This window comes from Vitis riparia, chromosome 10 (assembly GCF_004353265.1).
Source record: "Vitis riparia cultivar Riparia Gloire de Montpellier isolate 1030 chromosome 10, EGFV_Vit.rip_1.0, whole genome shotgun sequence".
NCBI lineage: Eukaryota > Viridiplantae > Streptophyta > Magnoliopsida > Vitales > Vitaceae > Vitis > Vitis riparia.
Genome location: NC_048440.1, coordinates 20,323,301 through 20,349,206, shown reverse-complemented (window position 1 = coordinate 20,349,206; position 25,906 = coordinate 20,323,301). Strand labels below are relative to the sequence as shown.

The 25,906-nt window shown below is 33.8% G+C and overlaps 1 protein-coding gene and 3 pseudogenes across 1 annotated transcript; all 4 read left to right on the top strand.

The window, feature by feature from the left end:
- Positions 1–6,783: 6,783 nt before the first annotated feature.
- Positions 6,784–10,325, top strand: LOC117924172 (annotated as a pseudogene).
- Positions 10,326–10,699: 374 nt separating this feature from the next.
- LOC117922937 (probable galactinol--sucrose galactosyltransferase 2) lies at positions 10,700–15,430 on the top strand. The gene is made up of 14 exons (XM_034841167.1): positions 10,700–11,078; positions 11,238–11,467; positions 11,818–11,908; positions 12,136–12,184; positions 12,255–12,346; positions 12,425–12,532; positions 12,606–12,734; positions 12,913–13,323; positions 13,568–13,709; positions 13,796–13,863; positions 13,956–14,090; positions 14,192–14,406; positions 14,793–14,881; positions 14,957–15,430. Exons 1-14 carry the CDS (start codon positions 10,750–10,752, stop codon positions 15,236–15,238), a joined length of 2,370 nt encoding a protein of 789 aa, XP_034697058.1. The 5' UTR covers positions 10,700–10,749; the 3' UTR covers positions 15,239–15,430.
- A 1,318-nt stretch (positions 15,431–16,748) lies between these two features.
- LOC117923331 lies at positions 16,749–19,885 on the top strand (annotated as a pseudogene).
- A 2,778-nt stretch (positions 19,886–22,663) lies between these two features.
- Positions 22,664–25,906, top strand: part of LOC117923202 — a 21,797-nt pseudogene continuing 18,554 nt past the window's right edge.

The window sequence follows — 25,906 nt, the reverse complement described above, 5'->3', positions numbered from 1 at the left end:
TTTTTGTTATTTTTAACAAATAGGTATTTATTTTAAAAAATTTATTGTTTATTGTTTATTTTTTATTTTTTTAAATTTAAAAGTATATATTGTTTATAAATTTAAAAAAAAAACACCTTATTATGTTTAAATACTTGTCTCAATCAAACTCCCTTCCCCATACTCCAAATAGACCATCATCTAAATAATTATTTATTTTGTAATATAATCTTTTTATTTTTATTTTTTATATTATTTTTCTTAATAATACCATATATATTTATATTTCCTCTAATTTTCCAAATATTTTAAATTTTCTCTTAATCCTTATTTCTAAATTTCTTTTTATACCCTACATTGGCTAATAAAGACCATTTTTTAAACTTTTACAAAGAGCTAAAATATAGTTGTCACATTTTCAATATATTTGAGGAGATAAATATGAAATAAATTAAGTCATCTAGATTTATACCGTGGGAGTTTTGAAGCAAAGCATGGTCGGTTCATCTCCCAATATCTTTTTATTTGAATTTTATAACCTACCGAATTGGATAACGAAGACCACCTTCAAAACTTTTACACTCAACTATATAATATAATATAAAGTTCTTGAGAAGAGAAATATGTGATAAATTAATCCATCTAGACTAATACATGTGGGAATTGGTAAGCAAAGCATGGTTGGCTCAAATCCCAATTCCATTTTCATTTCAATTTTATTAGAGACTGATATTTTCATGATATTGCTTTTTCTCAAGATATTTTCATGTTTTTCAACTTGTTGAATTTTTGTATAATTGCTTAGTATATAATTTCGGAAGGATAATATTATTGTATTTTTTTTAATAAAAATGAATAAATAATTAAGATATATACATATATTAAACTTCTAAAAAAGCCTTCTCATGTTAGGGTTATTTCTTTTATAAATAAAGGGAAAAAAAATTCTTTTTAAATTTAAATTTGAATAAATAATTATGATATAAAGATATTTTAAACTTCTAAGTAATCTTATGATACTAGGTTCTTTCTCTTATAAATAGAGGAAACCTTTTAAAAAAAAAATATGTAAAGTTGAAAATTGTTGTCCATGATTGAAAGATAGCTTTTGTAATATAGAGTGCACTTGGAGTGTAGGTACGAGGTTTTTGCTTACTAATGAAGAATTCATAAATAAATATTTATGGGTATCCTTGAATAATGACAATTTCGGGATGGTATTATCAAATAACTAAATATTTATTACTACAAGCCTTGACAACTCCAAAGTATGGAAATATTAATTTTTTTCTTTTTTTCGAAGTTATTAATTAATTTATTTTAGGGTTTTAGCTATGGAAATTCTTTTTCGAAGTTGTTAACATGTCTTTTATGATTCGATTGATGAAAATTCTTTTTTTAAAAAAATGATATGATTTTTTAAAATAGCTTTTATCACGAATTTAGGTGTTTTCTAAACTCACATGCATACTTAAACAACTCATGTGTATGTATTGCATGTGAGTTTAGGAAATACACAAGTCTCGGGCAAAAAGTGTTACCCTTGAAAAACACTTAAGTTTGTGATATCATGCTAAATATTCTTTATATGATTTTTTAAGATAAGTTAAAATTATTTATGTTAAATATTTTTTATATGATTTTTTTATGATGACTCTTTAAAAGAAATAGTTTTATATGATATTAATAGCATTAGTACACTAAATATTTTTATTAATTTACAAAAATTATTATTATAACTATATTTTTCTTTACAAAAATTGTAGGCGTGGCTTTTAACCATAAAATGGATTTCTTTACCCCTCGTAAGAAGCATTTTAGAATAAATGGACTTACTAAACCGAACTCTTGGAAAATGGTTTTAAAATTGAATGAGTAAATGAATAAATATTAATCAACCAATTATACAATTTAGTACTCAGACTATTATGGTGGTAGCACATATGGTACCACAAACCGGAGTCAAGAAGTTGTGGCTAATCCTTTACCAAACCCCCTATCTAAGAAGTTGAGGCTAATTATTGACCAATAATTCTTGTAACCCTAATCATGATAATCATACTTATATGGTGGAATATCTGTTTGATATAAATTTTTTGAATATTATCAATAACCCCCAACTCAATTTGAAATCAAATATTATGGATGTGAAGATGTATCTATTAAGAATAAAATATTGAGTAAATCATTTACTTAAAATGGAATACAAGAAAGAAATTAATACCTTTATCAACCTCTTATATTTAATATCCTCCAATATCTTATTAATCTATTTTAGAAATATTTTTTCATTATTTTCACAAATACTTATCTATATAAAACTATGATTATGATGAAAGTGATAAGATATATAATAAAGATAAAAATGTAAGATATGTGATGAAGAGCTAGCAAATTGTGTGTGGGAATATTACGGTTTGTCATGAATTATTTATTTATTAATTTTGCATGTCTTTAAATTTTATAATAGGTTGCAGAATACAACTTGCTTGCTACTCAAGACTTTTTTGATTCAGTATGATTGAACTCATTGAAATGAAGGATAAGGCAGGGAATGAATACCAAACCATAACCAATTTTCAAAATGTGCTTAAAAAAAGATAAACATTCAATCAAAATATAGTCATATATACATATAGAATTTTTTTTTCTTTTACCTTCTTCTCTTTTGCCATGGGATATTCTCTTTTATTATTCAATTAATTTATTAAAAAAAATAAATTAACTCACAAAATACCAATTAAAAAAATAAAAAAAAATATGAAATTAATATTCAAATTTTTTTAAAAAATCTTTTGTTGTCCATGTCTATCCTTTCTTATTTAATAGGTTTTGGCACTTTATCCATTACAAGGAGTAGTGAACAACATTGATTATTATTAGATATGACTATTAGAAGGAGAAGCATAACATTCATGATTTTTAGGGTTACAATTGATCTAGAGGAATTTGAGAATGGTAGGTTTCTAGTGTTTTTTTAGGGAGAATTATGTTTTAGGGGTAGATGGGCCTCCAAATTAACAAAAGGTCCGTGTAACTCTTCAAATTGAGCCCAAAACTCAATGAAAGTATGAAAATTGAGTTGAAGGATATTATCCTTCAGTATTTCCAAAAATGCCCTTTGTTGATTTTGAGAAAAAAATTAATATTTTTGAAAAATACTTTTATTTAATTTAATATTTTTTAAAATATTTTTGATTTAATTTAATATTTTTTAAAATACTTTTATGTAATTTAATATTTTTTAAAAATACTTTTATTTAATTTAATATTTTTTAAAATATTTTTGATTTAATTTAATATTTTAAAAAAATACTTTTATGTAATTTAATATTTTTTTTAAATACTTTTATTTAATTTAATATTTTTTAAAAATAAATTTATTTAATTTAATATTTTTTTAAAATAGTTTTATTTAATTTAATATTTTTGAAAAAAATTATTTAATTTAATATTTTTGAAAACCACTTTTATTTAATTTAGTATTTTTGAAAAAAAATTATTGAAAAAAAATTATTTAACTTAATTTTATAAAATATTTTATATGTGTTCTTAAAGGGTATATTTGTCCGTTACTATTTCATATCCTTCAACTCAATTTGAAGAGTTATATGGACCTTTTGTTAATTTTTGGGTCCAGCTGGGCCCAAAACACAATTCTCCCGTTTTTTTATATATGCCTTTTTTAAAGTTATTTTTTATTTATTAAATATATTTTAGGTATTATGAGGTGGTTTAATAAGTCAAATACTCTCTATATCAATTATATACCAATTTTTATGTTTTGTGTTTAATTATACATTATTTTCAAAAGAATTGGAACTGAAACTAGGCACTTAGGGTTTGTTAAAACAAGCAACTGTTTTAAAAAATGATTTTAAAAAAATAATTTTTGAGAATGGTTTTTGAAAATTGTTCTCTGAATTTTGTAAAACCAATAATAGTCTAATTGGAAATCTAAAATATTTTTAACTTGTTTTAAATATTTTTAAATATGTTTTAAAAATAATTTGCATATCCAATGTTTTATTTTTAATAATTCTATATGTTTGTATAATTATTTTTTAAATCAACCATCAGAAATAAACAATTTCCAAACGGACCCTAAGGTTTCTTTTCACTCCATTTTGAAATCTTTATAAAACTTAAGGAATACATTGAACTGCATGAAAGTTGATTCAAAGTTCAGAGCAACTGAAATGGAGAAAAAACACCCTAAAAGTTAGAGTTCGTTTAACAATGATTTTAAGAAGAGTTGTTAATATAAAAAATGTTTTTTAAAAAAATAAGATGTTTGGCAAAATACTTTTAAAATTTTGAAAAATTACATATAGCTTTAAAAAAGAACTTGTAATATTTTCTAGAAAAAACATTTTATAGATGATTTTCTTAAAAACAATTTCAAATATAAAAGTAGTGTCAAACTCACTCGGAGGTTTACATGCAATGAGGCCAAGGGTATGGAATGAGTTGAATCTATATTACTTAAAAAAGTATAAGTTGTTTTTCACTTTTTTATTTCCCGAAATACTCTTATCAATACTAATAATCTTTTCAAAATAATTTAATATTTTCATTTTATTATAATTTTAATTATTTGACTTTAACGTAAACCATTCTTAAAATTACCATTGCAAACCTAAAAGGTAATTCAAATTTTAATATTTTTCATACTCATAATCAACTTAAATGGAAATTTAATCTTTTCATTTTCTTAGGGTTAGCAAAAGTCATTCCTAAACTTGACATCACAAACCTAAAAGATAATGGAAAATTTAATCTTTTCATTTGCCTCCAATTTCTATTTCATCAACCGTTTTAATGGAGATTTAATTTAAGGTTTTAATTACTTGACACAACTGAAATATGTATGTTCATAATTTCATCTTGATTTTATATTCAAATTCAATACTTTATTTTAATTTTATATTCAAATTCAATCCTGAAAACTGCTCTCAGGAAATTATAAAAGAAAATGCTAATATTTGTGGTAAACTTCTCAAATTAGGCATCAATATAATGTTTATTAGTTTCAACCATTGATTCTGGTTTATTTATAATATGTATGTAGAGAAGTCAGGTTATACTAGAAGATCATCACAAAGTGTTTTTCCATTTTGGATTTAGAATTGAGATGAAAAACAGTTAAGTTTTGTTTAAAACTCTCCCATAAATTATGTTTTTTTTTTTCTTAATAACAAATTTGAAGTATTTTAAATCATATTTAAGTGTGTTTTGGGAAAATAAATAAAGTGTATTTAACACTTATATTTATTATTAATTTTTTCTTCTTATCCTAACTTATATTTCATTTCTTCAACGAAATAAATTATTATTTTAAAAAAAAATTACATGAAACTTTTTACTTTTTATAACCATAATAATAATGATTTCCATTTATTTTGAGATATTTAAATCTTTCAAACTTTTATTTTTAATTAAATAATAGTGAATTAATAATAACACTTATTATATTATAGATAATTATTGAATAAAAAGTTTCATCACTCATTTACATTATTTATTTAAAATTTTTTTAATTAATTAAGAAAATTACTACATTGTTTTAAAAATATTAAGATTTTGTTATAAAATTTACCAAAATGATGAAAAATTTTCTATTGAGATTTTAATTCTTTTGATTTTTTTTTTAAAATATTTTTAGAACAAAACGTATTTTTATTTTATATATTTTTGTTTGATTGAATAATTTGATATATTATATATTTTTCTTTGATATAAAATTATTTAATTTAATTTAAAATTTATTTTATAATATAAATTATTTAATTTAATCTAATTCTATTTTTTATCTTTACAAACAAAAAATAATAATAATTTTTACAAAATATATACTGGTTTTAAAAACAAATTAAAAATATAATTTTTAACGACGTAATATAAGTCAATGATTTTTTTATAAGAGTTTTTAAATTTAATATAAATTTTTTATTTTATTTCTTTAAAAGAAAGTATATATAAAATCATTAATTTTTTAATTTACTTTTCACTTTTTTCATTCAAAAAATATCTTAAAAGTTATAAATTTCATTCTCTTTAAAACCACATTATTAATATAATCAATGTTATAAAAATTACATATAATTTTAAAAAATCATGTATAATATTTTTTAGAAAAGCATTTTATCCATGATTCTCTTAAAAATAATTTCAAATATAAAAGTACTGTCAAACTCACATGAAGGTTTATTATATGTAATGACCGAAGGGTAAGGAATGAGTTGAAAAGTATGGAATGGGTTGAAGAGTAATTTTATTTTGAAAATAATATTTTTTTAGTTTAGACGAAGTAGGAGATTAGATTTGTGATTTCTAAGGTTATTTTATCCATTTTAATAAAATAACACTAATTGTCCCAAATGTTAACAGCATGAAAGAAGATAGGACTAACTCACGAAGCAATCAACCCAAAAAATCTCATGTTTGTTGTGTGCACTACTCTTTTCTCTCCTACTGATGCCTGATTTTTAGAGTGAAGTTATAACTGATACCATACCCAGAAAATGTGATTTTTAAATTTAAACAACCAACAACTTTTCTAGTTTACTAAGTCACTCTATTTTCTAGACCATTTGTGATAACAAATTAAAAGTGCGTTTGGTGGTGATTAGTGGTTTGGTAGTGATTGTAGGAAGTGTTTTTAACGTCTATAACACTTGAAAATTTTCATTTTTAAGTATTAAAAATGTTACAAACATTTCGTATAATCACACTGTCAAACGCACTCTAAGAATCATAACGGGTCTTTAAATAGGAGTCAGGGGATTATTTTCCAGCAAATTACCATATCTTAATTACATTGTTTTCAAACCAGAGACTACCACTATCCAAAGCAAGATGTGGGTGCCAAGGCATTTAGTTTTCCTTGTTCTGTTCCTTCTTTTCTGTGTGTTACAAACACCCACTTCTGCCATAAGCAAGGTAAAGTTTAGCTTTCTTTTTTGCTTGTCACTGTGTTTTTGAACTAATTATTTTCACTGGCGTTGGTACTGCTATGGCATAGTCTTATGTAGTCTACTTGGGGTCCCATTCACATGGCCTTCAAGTTTCTGAGGCTGATTTCGACCGGGTGGCTGACTGTCATCACCAGTTTCTTGCATCATTCTTGGGAAGGTATGTGATTTTCTGTATTACATTTTCACAGTTCTCTTTCCTTGGGAAAAATCAATGTTTGTTGGAATTGTTTTTTGGCAGCCATGAGAAGGCCAGAGATGCCATCTTTTACTCGTACCGAAGGCACATCAATGGTTTTGCTGCCATCCTTGAAGAGGAACATGCTGCTGAAATTGCAAGTATGACATGTTGGTTTCACCTCTAGTCCTCTTTCTGATCGGTTTTAATGAAACTCTCATCATATTTTCATTTCAGGGGATCCCAGTGTGGTCTCAGTTTTCTTAAACCGAGAGAGAAAATTACACACAACCCACTCGTGGGATTTTATGCTTATGGAGCACAATGGTGTATCCAGACCCTGGTCGCTCTGGAGAAGGGCCAGATTTGGCATGGATACAATCATAGCAAATCTTGACACTGGTAATGCTTAATTTTATCTTTCTTTTACAATTTTACCCGTTTTCATGAAGATCCTGCATGGGTTCATACAGATGTTTGAGTGGGCTCTTATATATTGGGTGCTGTCAATTCTTTGCTGGCTCATTGCCAAAGCATCCAGTGATCCTTATCACTTCTACCATTTTTATTAAAATGTGGTAATGGTGTCGTAGGTGTTTGGCCTGAATCAAAGAGCTTCAGTGATCGATGGTATGGACCAGTTCCGGCAAGGTGGAAAGGAATCTGTGAGAATGACACCAGAGAAGGAGTCCCCTGCAACAGGTCAGTCTATTCTATCATTCAGCAGATTTTTCTCCACAAAAAGAAAGCAGGAGTCTGCTAAACCTTATTTGGTTTTTCTGATAATTATATGCAGGAAGCTCATAGGCGCAAGGTACTTCAATAAAGGCTATTCTGCCAATGTAGAGCCTCTCAACTCCTCCATGAACTCTGCGCGTGACTATGATGGCCATGGAACCCACACACTGTCTACAGCGGCCGGGAACTTTGTTCCTGGGGCTAGTGTTTATGGTGTGGGCGAAGGAACTGCCAAAGGTGGTTCACCTCATGCCCGGGTGGCCGCTTACAAGGTATGCTGGCCATCCTGCTACGATTCTGACATCATGGCAGCCTTTGATATGGCTATACATGATGGAGTTGATGTGATTTCGATGTCGCTTGGTGGGGATCCTAGTGACTACTTCGATGATGGCATTGCAATCGGAGCATTCCATGCAGTAAAGAACAACATTCTTGTAGTATCTTCAGCGGGTAATTCCGGGCCGAGTGAGGGAAGTGTCTCAAATACTGCACCCTGGATGTTTACTGTTGGAGCAAGCACCATGGATAGGAAGTTTCAAGCAAATGTTCAGCTCAAGAATGGGACCTTTTTTGAGGTTCAGTTTTCTGTCTAGTTCTTCTTCCTCCTCCCTCAGCTTTCTTCCTATTTGTTTTTTTGAATTGGTTGAGATCTTATACATCTCTTTTTAATACCAGGGAATGAGTTTGTCTCAACCACTACCGAAAAATAAATTCTATTCACTAATTAGTGGAGCAGAGGCTACAGCTGCAAATGCTACTTCTGCTGATTCGTAAGAACGAACTGCTGCAAAAGCTCTCTCGTACTTACACATAACCAAGGGTGTCTTTGTTGTAATCTGCCTCTTTTATGCAGTGTCCTCTGTTTGGAAGGAACACTGGATCCTGAGAAGGTGAAAGGTAAGATCTTGGTCTGTCTTAGAGGAGTAACTGATAGAGTTGAAAAGGGCCTGCAAGCAGCTCGAGTTGGCGCAGTTGGGATGATTCTTTGCAATGATGAGTACGATGGTAATTCTCTTGTTGCTGATCCTCACTTCCTTCCAGCAACACATATCAATTATACAGATGGTCTTGCAGTCTTGGCCTACATCAATTCTACCAAGTATATCTCTCTGGACACTGCCTATACCTCACCTGTGCCTCTACTTTTTATTAGTTTTCTTATCAGTTGCATTTTTTAACAGGAATCCACAGGCTCTTATCACACCCCCTAAGGGAAAAATCCACACAAAACCTGCTCCAGTCATGGCTGCTTTCTCCTCCAGGGGACCCAACACTGTCACTCCAGAGATCCTCAAGGTTTGAAATGAATTGTTGATTTGTGTTAAATGAACAAATGATATAAACTAGTACCAGAGAATCTATTTATTGGTTGACAAGACTCATTACTTCTTCCTTTGATGTTCAGCCTGATATTACAGCACCAGGAGTGGATATCATAGCTGCCTTCACAGAAGCACAAAGTCCAACAGAACAGGACTTTGACGAGCGCAGACTTCCCTTTTACTCATTATCTGGTACATCTATGTCTTGCCCACATGTCGCTGGAGTTGCTGGTCTTCTCAAGACAATCCACCCCCATTGGAGTCCATCTGCTATTAAATCTGCAATCATGACAACAGGTTACAACCTCAGTCTGATAGTGTGGGGATGCAGGCTATATATAGTCTGAAAAATTGATGAATTGGTCTGAACATTTTCTCTAATTTTTGTGCTAAATCTTTGTTTCTAATCATTCCTCTTTCTTCATCTACAGCTAGCACAAGCGATAACACTAAGAGTCCAATGAAGGATTCCTCCTCTGATAAGGCCACACCTTTCGCTTATGGTGCAGGACATATGCAACCAAACCAAGCAGCAGATCCTGGCTTGGTCTATGACTTAACTGTCAACGATTACCTGGACTTCCTCTGTGCCTTGGCTATAACCAAACTATGCTTAAAGCCTTCTCTGACAATCCTTACAAATGTCCTGCTTCAGTCAGTATCCTGGATTTCAACTATCCTTCAATAACAGTTCCCAACCTCTCAGGTTCAGTCACTCTGACTCGAAGGGTGAAGAATGTTGGTTTTCCAGGCATATATGCAGCTCACATCAGTCAACCAACCGGAGTTTCAGTTACTGTTGAGCCCAGTATATTGAAATTTTCAAGAATTGGTGAAGAGAAGAAATTTAAGGTGACTCTGAAAGCCAACACAAATGCTGAAGCTAAAGACTATGTATTTGGACAACTCATCTGGACAGATGACAAACATCATGTGAGGAGCCCAATTGTTGTTGCAGCTGCTGCCTAATAGAGAGACCATTTTTCTCAACGGTTTTTAACAATTGGATAATGCAAGTTTAGGGCAGGCTGATTAGATTAGAAAGAAAGGAATGTCTTCATTACATTTGTTAATAACAATACTATTTTTATCTCCAAAACAATTGTTAATAAAGTGATATGCAAGGAACCATCAAACACTGGAAATGCTAGAAACTCCTTTAAATTAAGAAGTAAATTAAAAGAAGGTTTGCTATCTTCTGTTTGATGTCAGAGTAATTCTGAATGGTAGGTTGTATATAGATAGATGGTGCAAATGCTTTGTACTTGTGTAGAAATTTACATTATGATACCATTGCCACTATCGGAAAGCAAAGGAAAGCCTTGTTTCTGGTGGCAGTGGCAGAGTGGTCCAAGCAGCAAAAAAACAAGACTAGGATGATGACAGAAGTAAAAAATGTGGCCAATAATGATGATAATTTCCATCCTCACAGCCAAATCAGTCCTCTCCTATCAACTGGGAATCAACTAAGTTCACAAAAGTCCTTGTGAGGCCTCCCCTTCGAATTTGAACCTTAAAACCAATACACACACACACCCCTGACTTTACCATCACCATGGCGCTGATCCCCCCGTCGCTTGGGTCTCTGCAACTCAATGCCCCTTTTTCTTCATTTCTATCTCCAAAGCACACTATCTTTACATCTCCACATGGGCATGGCTTTGGCTGCGTGTGTCTCCATAAGACTTGGAGGAGACCACCCTCCATGTTTCTTACCAACAAACCTGTTATTAAAGATGGGGTTCTGAGTATCAACGGCAAGGATACTCTCACTGGCGTGCCGGACAACGTGGTCGTCACCCCATTGTCGAATTCGTCTGCTTTTGTGGGAGCCATTTCCACTCTTCCCGATTCTCGACATGTGTTTAGGCTTGGACTTATTCAGTATGCATTTCCGTCTTCTGTCTCCAATTTTCTTACTTCTTTTGGTGTTTCTTCCTCTGGATTAAGGAACCTCATGTGTCTTTTTCTCCTGTCCAATCATATTAAATGGAAATCCATCTACAGTAACGGAAGCAATGTCCATGTTTGTGCTTGTTGCAGGGATATCAGATTGCTATGTCTGTTCAGATTTAAGCTTTGGTGGATGATACCTCGGATGGGAAATTCTGGACAGGACATTCCCATTGAAACTCAGATGCTACTTCTGGAAGCAAAGGAAGAACCTGATGGACCTGCCTCTTATATCCTTTTCTTGCCGGTGTTAGATGGTGAATTTAGAAGCAGCCTGCAGGGGAACCAATCAAATGAACTCGAATTGTGCGTTGAAAGTGGTAAGATTTCATTAGATTCAGCTTCAAATGTTTCACATCTTTTCGGTTATTTTATTAATTCTGATGAATACCCTGCAATCTGGTATGGACTATAGTCCTAGCCCCTGCATATCCAGTCTCTGTGTTAAAATTCTGAGATGAAACATCAAAGCCATTGAGGGGTGATATTCTATCACCTCAATAAACTAGAAAGGAATAAGCAGTTACCCATGAAATCTGGCTTCACTTCAGAATTATTGGAATGGAACCCTAATTAGCAGCTCTGTTTTCTCACCCATTTTTCTTTTGTTGTTTAAAGCTAATCTTCAGCTTAGTTAATTCATGTGGCCTTTCTCATGTTATTATGATAGGTGACCCAGCTATAGTCACGTCACGGTCTCTAAAAGCAGTTTTTGTGAATTGTGGGGACAATCCATTTGATCTGATGAACCAATCTATGAAGTAGGTCTGAGCAAAGTTTTGAGTTTCATCCAGTTTTGGTAACTTTAGAAAATTGTTCAAGGGGCATGAATTGCATTGCTGTTCCAGTATCGCATTGTACTGTGGGGTCTCTTGCAGCAGGCTTGGATTTCAGTTGCATATGCTGTCATGATTCCCAAGCCTGCTGCATGGGTTCCCAATCTACAGTTTATTTCACTAACCACCTATGGACTTCTGCCCCTATGCAGGACACTAGAGAAGCATCTTGGAACCTTTTCACATCGAGAGACCAAACAGGTCAGCTAGCCATTTTAACTTAGAGAGCCATTTTATTTGGCTGCAGATTTAATACCATGCTCTCATGCAGATGCCTGGAATGTTAGATTGGTTTGGTTGGTGCACATGGGATGCTTTCTACCATGGGGTTAATCCTCAAGGAATTAGAGATGGCCTGAAAAGGTAAATGTAGTCTCTCTTATCTTTTGAAAGTCTTTCTCAACACAGTTTCTAATAGGTCTCCCTCTATCTCACACACAGCCTATCTGAGGGTGGGACTCCAGCAAAGTTCTTGATAATAGATGATGGATGGCAAGATACTACTAACGAGTTTCAGAAAGAAGGAGAGCCATTTATTGAAGGGTCACAGTAGGTTTTGTCCATTCATTTTCTTGTTTGTTCAGAAAGCACATCTCTCTCTTCTGATTTCTCCTGATTACAGGTTTGGAGCCAGATTAGTCAGCATCAAAGAAAATAATAAGTTTCGGGAAACTGTGAATGAAGATCTAAATGAAGCGCCTAGTGGTCTTAAAGACTTTGTTTCAGATATTAAGAGCACTTTTGGCCTTAAGTATGATCTATGATCCCCTGTTGCATATTTTTCCATTTGACATGAGATAAGGAAATGCTGAATAATTCTTCCATAACTCTCCTACATATTTACCATGTATACAATCACCAGCATCATATGCATCTTCGATGCCAAATTTCAGATGTTTCATCTTCCTTTTCTTCCTTCAAATTCTCAGGTATGTTTATGTATGGCATGCGCTGTTGGGGTACTGGGGAGGATTTCATCCAGATGCTCCAGAGGGTAGAAAGTATAATCCAAAATTAAAATTCCCAATACAGTCACCAGGGAATCTGGCAAATATGAGGGACATATCAATGGATTGCATGGAGAAGTATGGTATTGGAGCAATTGATCCAGCTAAAGCATCTGAATTCTATGATGATCTACACAGTTACCTTGTGTCACAGGATGTGGATGGGGTTAAGGTTGATGTTCAGAACATACTGGAAACTTTGGCAACAGGTTTAGGAGGCAGAGTCTCACTTACCAGAAAATTCCAACAAGCTCTTGAGAAGTCAATTGCCGCCAACTTCCAAGACAATAGCATAATCTGCTGCATGGGTCTTAGCACAGATACCCTTTACAAGTAAGGAATTTTTCACCCCCACCCCCTGCCAATTCTTCTTTCAAAATCAGATGTCCTTGGGCACGAAACACCTTAATTTTCAGGCATCTTTCAGTAGGATCAAATGAACTATACAGTTATCTTAGCAAGCTACTCTTTAGGGATCAACTCACTTAACATGTCATGCCTTCTAGTTGAAAAGATTACTGTATTCCTCCAATGTTTCTCCGGCCAAACCATAACTCTGCTTTACATTATATTATAGTGCAAGAAGAAGTGCAATTACGCGGGCATCTGATGATTACTATCCGAAAATCCCAACTACTCAGTCACTGCACATAGCTGCTGTGGCTTTTAACAGCATATTTCTCGGAGAAGTTGTAGTCCCAGACTGGGACATGTTCTATGTATGAAATGACCTTCTTGAGTATTATTTCCTGCTTCATGTTTCTAGTCTAGGCATTTTGTATTAACCTTTTTGAATGCCTTTCAGAGCCTTCACAGTGCAGCTGAATTTCATGCAGTTGCTCGAGCTGTTGGGGGTTGTGGGGTCTATGTTAGGTAAGTTAGTTTTATCCATAGAAGCATAAAAGCTTCTGCTTTCTGTCTCACCTCATAATACTGTCTTTATAATATGCAATTGTTGATCACAGTGACAAACCGGGGCAGCATGACTTCGAGATACTTAGGAGACTTGTACTCCCTGATGGATCAGTGCTGAGAGCCAAATACCCTGGAAGACCATCACGAGATTGTTTATTCAATGACCCAGTAATGGATGGAGAGAGGTATTTCCCCACTCTTATATCTGTATATGGTTTGATTTTCCCGTTTTTGTTTCTTTCTTTTCCTTTGCTCATCACCTTTCTGTGTTTCCTTTTAACTGCAGTCTTCTGAAGATTTGGAACTTGAACAAAGTCACAGGAGTTATAGGAGTCTTCAATTGCCAAGGAGCAGGAAGCTGGCCTTGTCTGGACAATCCTGTTCAGAAAGATGTCAGTCCCAAGCTCTCTGGGCAGGTCTCTCCTGCAGATATTGAATACTTCGAAGAAGTTGCTCCAACCCCATGGACAGGAGATTGTGCAGTTTTTTCCTTTAAAGCAGGTAAAATTCATCTCCTTCACCATATCACTGAATACAGTTATATTGTAGACGCTTTTTATATTGAGCCCACCCAAAGCGGCAATATCTATACAATTATAAACAAATTATTACAAATTTTATCAGAGTCGATCTTGAACCTATAAGAGTTCATTTGACCACATAATCTCATTAGATACAATAAGGACGTTGTGTCAGTGATTTTGATATCCCACTTGAATAGGGAAAGGAGTTCCTAGACCTATATATACATATATGTTTGAGCTCCCCGTAATCTCATAAATTGTGAAAACCCTTTAGCTCAAAGCAAATCAAAACAGATATATCTACACTGTTGGGAGTGTATGGTTATAATATTAGTCCTGAACGTCATTTTTGTACAATTTCAGGGTATTTGTCCCGATTGCCAAAGAGAGGATCATTTGATGTCAAACTAAAGATCTTGGAGTGTGATGTGTTCACTGTATCTCCCATTAAGGTTGGTGATCAATCCTTCAGCTTTGTTACCTCCTGGAGATGATCTAAACCCTTTTTTTTGTCATTATTTCTGCAGGTTTACCATGGAAAGGTCCATTTTGCAGCAATTGGGTTAATAGATATGTACAATTCAGGTGGAGCAGTTGAGACAGTTGAAGCTTTGAATGCTTCTGATAATGGTGGAATAAGCATCAAGGGAAGAGGGGCAGGTCGGTTTGGGGCATACTCCAATGAAAAGCCAAAGCTTTGCTCTGTGAACTCAAAGGAAGAGGCGTTCACATTTAGGGATGAAGATAATCTTTTGACCATAACAATCCCAAGTGGCACCAATTTTTGGGAAATTGTTGTTTCCTATTAAGGCCATATGACTAGAGAAAAAGCCTACCCTCTCATATCTAGCCAAGTATGGTATGATTTTTGTAAATAGTCATTTATCTAGTTATTAATCATATATGTAACAACCCACCTATTTTGGAGGAGAGAAGGAGATGGGTATTGAATATTGATGCAAGTGCAAGTGCTGTATGTTTATGATTGAAAAATGACTATACTCCCCTCTTGCAATTTTGCTTAGGTTTTAAATTCACATATTTTAGTGATTTTTTTTTTTTTAGTTTAAGATTTTTTATATTTACAAATTTGATGTAAGTTTTTAATTCTAGGAAAAAGTGTGCTTTATACTCACTTGAAAATAAAGTAAAAAAGGTGAATTTTTAAAATTAAATTTATTTTTATAAATTTAAAAATATTTAGAATTTCATCTACTCTTGCATGATTTTTTTACTTCATAAAATACTATTATTAAGTTGATGAGATCATTTTTAGAATGGAGGTGTTTGAAAAAAAAAATTATACAAATATTTTTATTTTTTAAAATAAAAATATTAAAATACATTTTAATAATTAATATTTTTTAAAAATAATGAAAAAGCTCTTATTTTACATCTTTTCTCTCTTTCATTTTTCTCTTGACTCTTCTTTAGTTATATTTCTCTAATTTAAAAAAAGATAAAAAGTTTTTTTTTTTCATTTTCTTATTTTATATTTATAATCTAGGTTTATATTTTATATTTTCTTCTATGCATTAATCGTTTCTTATTAAGAAATTTTTTTAGTGTATAAAAAACAAGGAAAAAAAAATATCAAGTTAAAATAAAAAGAGAATAATTTTCATAACATATTGATTAAATTAAAAAATTAAAAAATAATATAGTAAAAATTAAGTGATTTTGACTTAAAAGATTAAGATTTGACAATTTTATAAACATATTTATAAATAATATCAATAATTTAATTAATTATTAATAATTTATATACTTATAACCATTAAAAAAATATTCCACCAATTTAAAACATATTAAATTTAAAGATAAAGACTCTATCAATAAAGAGTTGAGTGAATTATAATTGTGAAAAGTTTTAAAGATCTAGCCAAAGTGATAGTTTTAATAGATTTGTTTCATGGTTTGAATTTTGGTATCAGCATAGCATGTTCGAATTTTGATAATTAGTTAAAAGAAATAAAAAAAACAATTGTTGACATAAATATCATTAATTATTTCAAATATTTATATATAGTTTTAAAAGAAATAATTATTTTATTAGAAAAGAATAATGATATTTTTGTAAAAAGACAGTTAAAAAAATGATAAATGGTAGATTTATAAAATTGAGTTTTTAACAATCTTTTTAATTAAATAACCCATTTTAAAATATAAATCTTCTATATTTATTTAATTTTGAAATTTTATTTCCAAATACATTCAGAGTTAAATTCAGTTACATGTAATTTACATTTGCATTTTATCCTGATCGTGAGGACGAGGATGGTAAAAAGATAAAACAACAAGAACAAAACGGGGCGAGCGGCCAACAAAACCGAAGCAGCCTCCCTTCTTCTCAGTTATCTCAGACTCACGCTCGCCATTTTTCCTTTGGTTTTCTTCTCCAAACCGACGATTCTTTCTTCTTCTTCTTCTTCTTCCTTCTTATTCAGGTTTGAGGATGTCATACGCTTATCTCTTCAAGTACATCATAATCGGCGATACCGGTAGGTGTTCATATTCATTTTTTTTTTCTTTTTAATTATCATTCCACTTGCCCCTACTGATTTCCTTTTGTATTTTTCTCAATTTCTGTAACCCTATCTCAAACCCCTTTTCCCGTTTTTTGATTCATGTTTTCTTTTTTCTAATTTTGGTTTGTCCAACTTGAATATCTATTTTGATCCGTTGTTATGCAGGGGTTGGGAAATCGTGTCTTCTTCTTCAGTTCACTGACAAGCGGTTCCAGCCAGTCCACGACTTAACCATTGGGGTTGAATTTGGGGCCAGGATCATCACTATTGACAGCAAACCCATCAAGCTCCAAATTTGGGATACTGTTTGTTTCTTCTTCTCTCTTTTTTTCTGCCTTTCTTCTTGATATTAAATTCTAGCCTAATTTCTTTGATCTTTGTTGTTTTACTGCTTTCAAGTTTCAAACTGTTAGGAACTGTGGATTTAGTTCCTGGGTTGATTCTTTTTTTCCCCATGGAAGCATGTAGATCTCTGCCTTTTATGTGATTCCAATAATGACTGACTGCAGACTATTACATCAGAAATTGGAAAAAAAAAATAGTATAAATTTCTTGACTATGAAATATCACTTTATGATGAAAAACTAAATGGATAACTATTTCAACAATTTGTACACTGTTGCAACAGTCATTTCTGCCATGCTAAACCTTGGGCTATGATTCATACTCACACTGGTAATGATAATTTATAGTGGTGAAATTTGTCCTCCTGTAATTGCATGAGTGTCTGATAATATAGGAAAAATCTATTTTTTAGCGGCTCTGCTAGAAGTTTAGATGTTAAATTTTCCATGAAATGTATCAGGCGGGTCAAGAATCATTCAGATCAATTACAAGGTCCTACTACAGAGGGCTGCCGGTGCATTGCTAGTCTATGATATCACCAGGTATCATTTCTATTTGAATTTATCTCATGCTATGCAGGTGTTTCAACCTATGCTTTGAAAAGATGTTTAATTTATGTTTGTACAAGAATACAGTTCCTATTAGTGCTGGAAAATGGATGCATGAAGATATTGTGCATATTGGCTTTTTTAATAATATTTGAAAAAATTGAAGATATATCCTTGTGGACTTCTTGATCCTATGGACAATTTTATTATGGTTAATTGGGAATGCACTTGAGGATCTTAAACAAACACTTTTTTTAATTCCTATTTGCAAAAGGGAAAAAAAAAGGAATAAGAAAAAAGAATGACTCTTTCCAGTTGACAAGAAATGTTTTTAATGTGGGAATCTTTGAATTGGCTGCTGAGGAGTCTCCTTATTTGTATTTAATCTTAGTACCTATCAAAAAGAATTCTTGGTCTTAGTGAAATTAGTATAGTCAATGGAATTTTGACCACAGATGAGGTACAACACCCTGTAACTCTTCAATTTAGTGGGAAAGGCATCAAAAGGCACTTACCAATAATGCTACAAACCGCAAGTCCTGCTTGACTTGGGCTATGAGTTAATTTCATACTTTGTTTAATTTAATATCTCACATCAGTTAGGAGAAGAAATTTTGAACACAATATATGTATTGGACTTTTTTTAGTTATATAGACACATTTTCAAGTCATAAGAGGTTCAAAACGAACAATATTTACATAGGAGTAAGTAGGTGGTTACAAATTGTATTAGAACTAAATCTTTGATTCCAGTGCGAGATTCTATCTGGTCCTACAAGGGATCTCTATCTGCCTGGTCATGCAAATACCATGGGACACAAAAAAGGCGTTGTACCTAAAGTTGATTGTCATATCCCGAATTGGCTAGGCGAAGACGTTCTTAGTATTATATATATAGTACACTCCTCTTAACAGTGTACCAGCTAGGGGGCAAGTCGTTACATTTAAATAGAAGACATGAATTTCTTATGCGTTGACATTATCTGACTGGTTACTTATGGCAGTGTCATCTTTGCACCATTTAGTGACGTAATGTATCAGGAACAATGATTTTTTATTATTTTACTCTTCAGGAGAGAAACTTTCAATCATTTGGCTAGCTGGCTGGAAGATGCAAGACAGCATGCAAATGCAAACATGTCGATTATGCTCATTGGTAATAAGTGTGATCTTGCTCACGAAGGGCTGTGAGCACAGAGGAAGGTGAGCAGTTCGCAAAGGAGAACGGGTTGATCTTCATGGAGGCCTCTGCAAAAACTGCTCAGAATGTTGAGGAGGTGATGAAAATAGTTCTTATCCAAAATATTCTGTAACAAAAAATGATCATCAATAATTATTCTTGAAAATTGAGGTTGGTTCTCCTCCCTTTCTTGGTGTCAATCTTTTAATATCAAGAAGTTTTCTGCAGGCATTCGTGAAAACGGCTGCAACAATATATAAGAAGATTCAGGATGGAGTTTTTGACGTGTCAAATGAGGTTAGCTTTCTTTTTGTGTGTTTGCCAACTCACAAAATTTCTCATCACTATTCTTTCCAGAGTTTAGGGTTGGAAAAAGCAGGGTTCCCACATGATTTTTTTCTGTGTGTTTGCCAACTCTTCCTTATCAGGACAAATTTGTGTTCTTTCATTCCTAATTCCTCTCCCACTCTTAAGACATGCTTACAAAATTTATCGTCCTCTTGCTTGGTGCACCTTCATGAAGCATGGTAGAGAAAACTGACACGGATTTGATGCTTTCATCTGAGCTTATATGAATTGTTAATAAATAATTCTTATTTTATTTTCCAATCTGCAAACTTTTGGATAGATCTATTGAAATTTAATTTGACTTTACAATAAAGTAACTCATATTTCATGGAAATATGTTTATTTGTTTAATTGCAGATGAGAGATGTTGCTGATGTTGTACTTTTGGTCTTTTTTGCAGTCTCAAGGATAAAGGTTGGATATGGTGGAATCCCAGGGCCATCAGGAGGCAGAGATGGCTCTTCTTCTCAAGCTGGAGGCTGTTGCAATTGAAATTTGAGACTCCACTTGCTAAATGCATTCTCTCTACTTGCTCATGTCTTTTTTAGTTCTGTCCCTTGTTATCTGTTGTCTGCATATTAACTTGTTTTGCAGATATGAATGTCTTGTGCATATGACAATATATTTGTATAATCCTTGCTGATATCTGAATTCGTATATATAGAAGGCTTGCCTGTTCTTCTTCTCACTTTGTTTTAGCTATGGCAAATGATATGTCCATTGCTGCTCCGGAACCTTCATCTGCTTGGATGAATCAAGAATGTCAGTGAGCATGCTAGCAGCTTAACTAGCTTGCTGCTCTGGACCCGTCATTTGCTTGGATGAATCAAGAATGTCAGTGAGCATTTTAGCAGCGTAACTAGCTAACATAGGGTGGGATACTAGCAGAGACTTGCAATCTAATATCTGCCTGGGCTTCCATGCACCCATCTCTGATGGCTGTCGTTTGTAGCCTGGTCTGGGGTAGTATGATCCCAAAGCTCCATATGGAGATGTAGCTCGAATTCTTTGGAACGTAATTGGATTGGTCTTTTTTTTATATATAATTTAAGGTGGTGTTTGTTTTTTGGCTAAATGAAAAAAGTCAAATATTGGGCTAATAATTTTCCGAAGAACAACATTTGGGTGGATAAAGTCCCAACAAAAATTCTGTTTTTTGCTTGGGAAGCTACTTGGGGCAAGGTGTTTACGCTTGATAGGCTTCAGAAAAGAGGGTGGCACCTCCCCAATCGTGCTTCTTGTGTGGCTGCGAAGAGGAAACTGTAAATCACATCCTCATACATTGTATAGTGGCAAAAGTCCTATGAGATATGATATGTGCTTTGGTTGGTGTTCAGTGGGTCTTTCCAGAAACTGTAAAGGAGGTCTTATTAAGCTGAAGGGACCCTTTTGTAGGGAAAAAAAGGAAAAAGATTTGGAAGTCTATACCGTTGTACATTTTTTGGACCCTTTGAAAGGAAAGAAATAGGCTTGCTTTTAGGGGAGGGATGATAGATATTCAGAAACTTAAAAATTCTTTTGTCTATAATTTATGGTGTTGGACAAAAATGTATAGTGGAGAGAGGTCGCTGTCTCTTATAGGCTCGTTGGAGTGGATAGCCTCCACTTAAGGCTGGTGGGTTTTTTGTTGTCTTTTTGGTGGTGAGGCTTAGCTAATTTGTATACCCCCTGTATACGTGTGGCTTTTTGGCCTCTTATCAATATATTCTGTGCTTACTTATAAAAAAAAAAAAGTCAAATATTGTAATTTTTTATATTCAGAATGAAGTAATATGTTGATTTCAACCAACATAATTAAAGTGAATTTTAGAAACAAACAGCACCTAGACCCTTTCATCCAAAACTTAATCGGTATCCAAACCTTTTATAGCATTAAACATCACACCATTCGATCGTAAAATGTTTTATTAAATTCAACATTATACCATTTCATTTGATTTAATTATCATGTTTAGTATTTAAATATTTTATAACATTCTGTATCACAACATTTCATTTGGGAATCCATGAAAAACCTTAGGCTTACTGTAAAAGTTGTGATTTGGGTGAATCATTCCTAGGTTTATGAGTGGTGTTATTACGTCTTAAGAGTCCTTTCAATATGCGTAGTTATCGCATCCCCTGCCGGCCAGGGGATAATGTTTATTGGACTTTGTTGTATGATTCCAAATAGGAAGCAGCAGAAGGTGAATCACCAGGGCAACTACTTGGGCAACAAGTTTGGAGTTGATATGTAGAAGAACAAAACAAGACCATATCTGGACCCACACCCCACACCGCAAGCCCTAATCATGCATTATTTGAAAACCTCAATTCCCATCTTTATGAAAAGGAATGTCGGACGTCATTAACAATAACCTTGATCATGCACCCAGTACCCTTGCTTAGTCTAAGGATTTATACCGTGGAACAAAAGAGAGAGACCTAGACAACCCTAACATTAGGTGGTCTACAAAGCTTGGACATCTAAAAGGGGAAATGAGGGATAAATTATAAATTAAAGAAAAAGGAAATGGGCACCCAGTGCCAACAGTAGAGGCCCTTAGAACTTGGAAAAAGTTGTGAAAGATGATGTAAATTGTAATTCAATTGGTTAATAGAATAGGACGATGAGCCCAATTTTGGGGTGGTGTAGGAAGCCAGTGAGTGACGTGAACAGAAAAGAGAAGAAGATGAAGCATTATTACTAGTATTATTCTATAGTCTATAGATGTTGGAACTTGGGTGTGTATATATATTCCTTCTATTTTTCTCTCTGACTCTCTCACCTCCAGCTGCGTTTTGGGACTTATTTCTGTAGCCGTCTTTGTATCTGAACATTTGGAGTTGAATAAAATATTGTTTGCAAATTGTTAGTGATCATACAGAAGAAAAGGAGAGTGAAGAGTGGAATCCAGGAGGATAGATCTCAAGTGAGATATATGCGTATGTATATCTATATTTATACGTTTTCTCCACTGGGAAGGCTTTGAATCCAATCGATCGGATGGCGAATCAAGCGGAGGACCCTCGGATTTGCACAAGCTCTTCAAACCCTCCTCCAATCCGGGTCCTGCTACTATAATCCAACCCTCGCCTTCATCCCCAAGCTCAAATCTCCAACCCTATGCCACGCCTTCTCCTTCATCTTCATCTTCTTCTTACCCTCCTCCCACTGGGCCTTTACCATTTCACACCCACTACCTCCCTTACCAGCCCCAGCCCCAACCCCTACCCATCTCGTATCAAACTTCACAGCAACAACCCCACCTCCCTTCCCCTAGCCCTAATTCGGGTGCCCGATTGATGGCTCTTCTTACCACACCCTCCAATCCTCCCATGCCCTTTCCTGCCACAGCCCCTCCTGAATTTTCCATGCCCACCACCACTCCCATCAATTTGGTCACCCCTCAGCCCCCTCCCTTGCGATTGCTCAGCAATAAATTCCCCAAGGGCCGCCATCTCATTGGCGACCGTGTTGTTTACGATGTTGATGTTAGATTGCAAGGCGAGGTTCAGCCCCAGCTGGAAGTCACTCCCATCACCAAGTATGTCTCCGATCCTGGTCTTGTCGTGGGTCGTCAGATTGCTGTTAACAGGACCTATATATGCTACGGCCTCAAGCTTGGAAACATAAGGGTTCTTAATATCAATACTGCATTGAGAGCTTTGCTTCGCGGCCACACTCAGGTTGCTTCACTTATTTCTCTACATTGCTTCCTTTTTACAAGTCCACTGGGGTATTTTCTTTTTCTTTTTCCCTTTTGGTCATTATAACTAAAACCTTTATATTGGGTCGCTGATGTTATTTTGATTTCTAACTGGTATTTCCACTTTCCTGGGCTGGTTTCATGCCATTGGCAGTAGTTTAATGGCATTGTGGCTCAAGATTCCTAATTTCAACCCAGAGCGCATGTTGGATTCTTTCTTTTGTTAGGCCTTTCTTAATTTAATCTTTTCATTTGCCCATCAACAAAACAGGAAAAGAAAAGAGGCTTCTGTTGGATTGTATTATCATTGTAATGTGCTGAATGTTGAATCTGATTTCAAAAGTAGAAGAAAAGGTTTTGGTAGGATAGTGATATTGGCATTTTGAACTTCATATTTGTATGAACAAATAAAATGGAATTCATTGATCAACCTCCTTCTGTTATTTTTATCTTTGTAAGTTATATAATAAAAAAACTGCCACATGGCAATGCAAACATGTTTTCTAAATCAAATGATTTTCGTTTTTTATTTGAACTGCTAAAGAAATCGCATGAGTAACCTTGCTCTCAAGAAATTATGTTCTGTTTTTAAATAAAGTTATCAAAGAAATAATTTTCACATAATTGTGGTGTTGGCTGATGATCCCTAGACCATAAAGAATTGCAAAGCTAGAAGCTTGAATTATGAGGATACGTTTGGAATATGAGAAGCTTAGAATTTCTTTGACTGTGGACATGGAGTGCCATCTTTACTGCTGGTGATTCATGAAGTAGTTCTTGGTGACTAAAGAGGAGGGGGGGGGGGGGGGGGGGGGGGGGGGGGGGGGGGGGGGGGGGGTGGGGCGCGCTTTTGGGGTTCTGTGCATCTGTTCCACTCAAAATATTAAATGAGGAAAAAAAAAAAAAAACATCTAGATAATCATATTCTCTTTATGGAGCAGAATGTTGAGCAACCAATGAAATCTGTATGCTAAGATAAATGTAACTGAGGTGAATATGTTGAATTTAATGATGGGAAAATAGAGCAAGTAACATTGGAAATGAACACATACGAAAATCTATGAGTGTTTCTTGTCGCTTCTAAAGTTGAAATTTGTTTTCCCACCATCCCTTTGTTACTTATCCTGTTCTATCTTTCAGATTCATTTGATATCTCATATCTCCACTGTGGATCACATGGGTTGGGGGTTTTGCACCAAAGTTTGTTGCAATTTTAGCATTGATTTTATCATTCTAGATAATCATATTCTCTTTATGGAGCAGAATGTTGAGCAACCAATGAAATCTGTATGCTAAGATAAATGTAACTGAGGTGAATATGTTGAATTTAATGATGGGAAAATAGAGCAAGTAACATTGGAAATGAACACATACGAAAATCTACGAGTGTTTCTTGTCGCTTCTAAAGTTGAAATTTGTTTTCCCACCATCCCTTTGTTACTTATCCTGTTCTATCTTTCAGATTCATTTGATATCTCATATCTCCACTGTGGATCACATGGGTTGGGGGTTTTGCACCAAAGTTTGTTGCAATTTTAGCATTGATTTTATCATTCTTATTAATAAGGCCTTCATTATTGGCATTTTTTTCCCTAATAGCATGTACTTGAGATTAAATCCCTAGCTTTACAATGGTCATTGCTATCCCTTGTGTTGTATGAGATGCACTAAACATTGCATTTTGTTTTTATGGAAAATAAAAGATAAATTAAAAACGTTAATAAAAAAGGGGGGCACACCTTATGTACAGAATAGGAACCACCTAGACAAAAAGGGAGTGCACCAACTACAAGAACAAACTATAAGCCACTATCCACAATTTAGATCATCAATAAAGTCCAATAGAGAAGCGCAATCCCTCCCAACAATATTCCAAACTAATTCATAAGAGACCTAATAAGGGATATTCTTTTAGCTTAAGGTCATTGAACTCTACCCATCGAAGGTCCTTTTATTTCTTTCCCTCCACATACACCAAAACAAACAAAGAGGGGCCATACTCACACGCACGCCCTCCTTTGCCCCTTGTCCGTGCATTTTGCCTTCCAACCCAGGATGAGCTTTTTCACAGATTTTGAAAATACTTATTGAAACCTAAGGATTGCTAACAAAATGTTCTACATTTTTCTGGTCTTTCCGCAATGGAAAATGACATAGTTTGTTGATTCCTCACTAGCTTTATAAAGATTGCATCTATTGATCATCAACCATCCTCTCCTCATAAGAACATTGATGGCTGGAATCTTCTCCCACACAACCTCCAAAAGAAAAAAAAAAACTAACTTTCAGAGAGTTATAGCAAGATTTGGAATGTTCTCTTCTTCTCCTCCCTCCACGATAATCTATCCCACCCCAACTCTAGCACTCTTGCCTTGTGGATGAGCTCCGTGAATTGCATCACAACTCCCTAGTCCCAGTCTTGAAAATGTCTTCTAAACAAGATGAACCAAAAGACTTCTCCCTCCTTTGCCACCCATAAGTCAACTATGGTTGCATTCCTATTAAAGGCAATCCTCAACAGCTAAGGGAACACTTCTTTCACATCGCACTCACCTATCCAACCAGAATTTGGTTCTGAGGCCACACCTAACCAGAATAGAGGTCCTAGGGTTGAATTCCTCTCATCCTCTTCTCATTGCTTTCCATAAACCCATATCTAAGGCTTCTCTCATGTCCAAAGTACACCAACCTTTCTCCACCTCTCCATATTTGCATTGGATTATCCTCCATGGGCTATCACGCTCAAGAGCATACCTCCACAAGCATTTGCCTATCAAGGCTTTGTTAAGAACTTCCAAACTTTCTAATCCCCAAACTACCATTCCTCTTATCTTTGCAC

What these genes read in the sequence shown, in the direction of transcription:
- LOC117922937 (XM_034841167.1), top strand. Translation starts at nt 10,750, where the DNA reads ATGGCGCTGATCCCCCCGTCGCTTGGGTCTCTGCAACTCAATGCCCCT. An exon ending in CGAATTGTGCGTTGAAAGTG is followed by an intron (nt 11,468 to 11,817) that starts GTAAGATTTCAT and finishes TTATTATGATAG; the next exon opens with GTGACCCAGCTATAGTCACG. An exon ending in GGTTGTGGGGTCTATGTTAG is followed by an intron (nt 13,864 to 13,955) that starts GTAAGTTAGTTT and finishes TGTTGATCACAG; the next exon opens with TGACAAACCGGGGCAGCATG.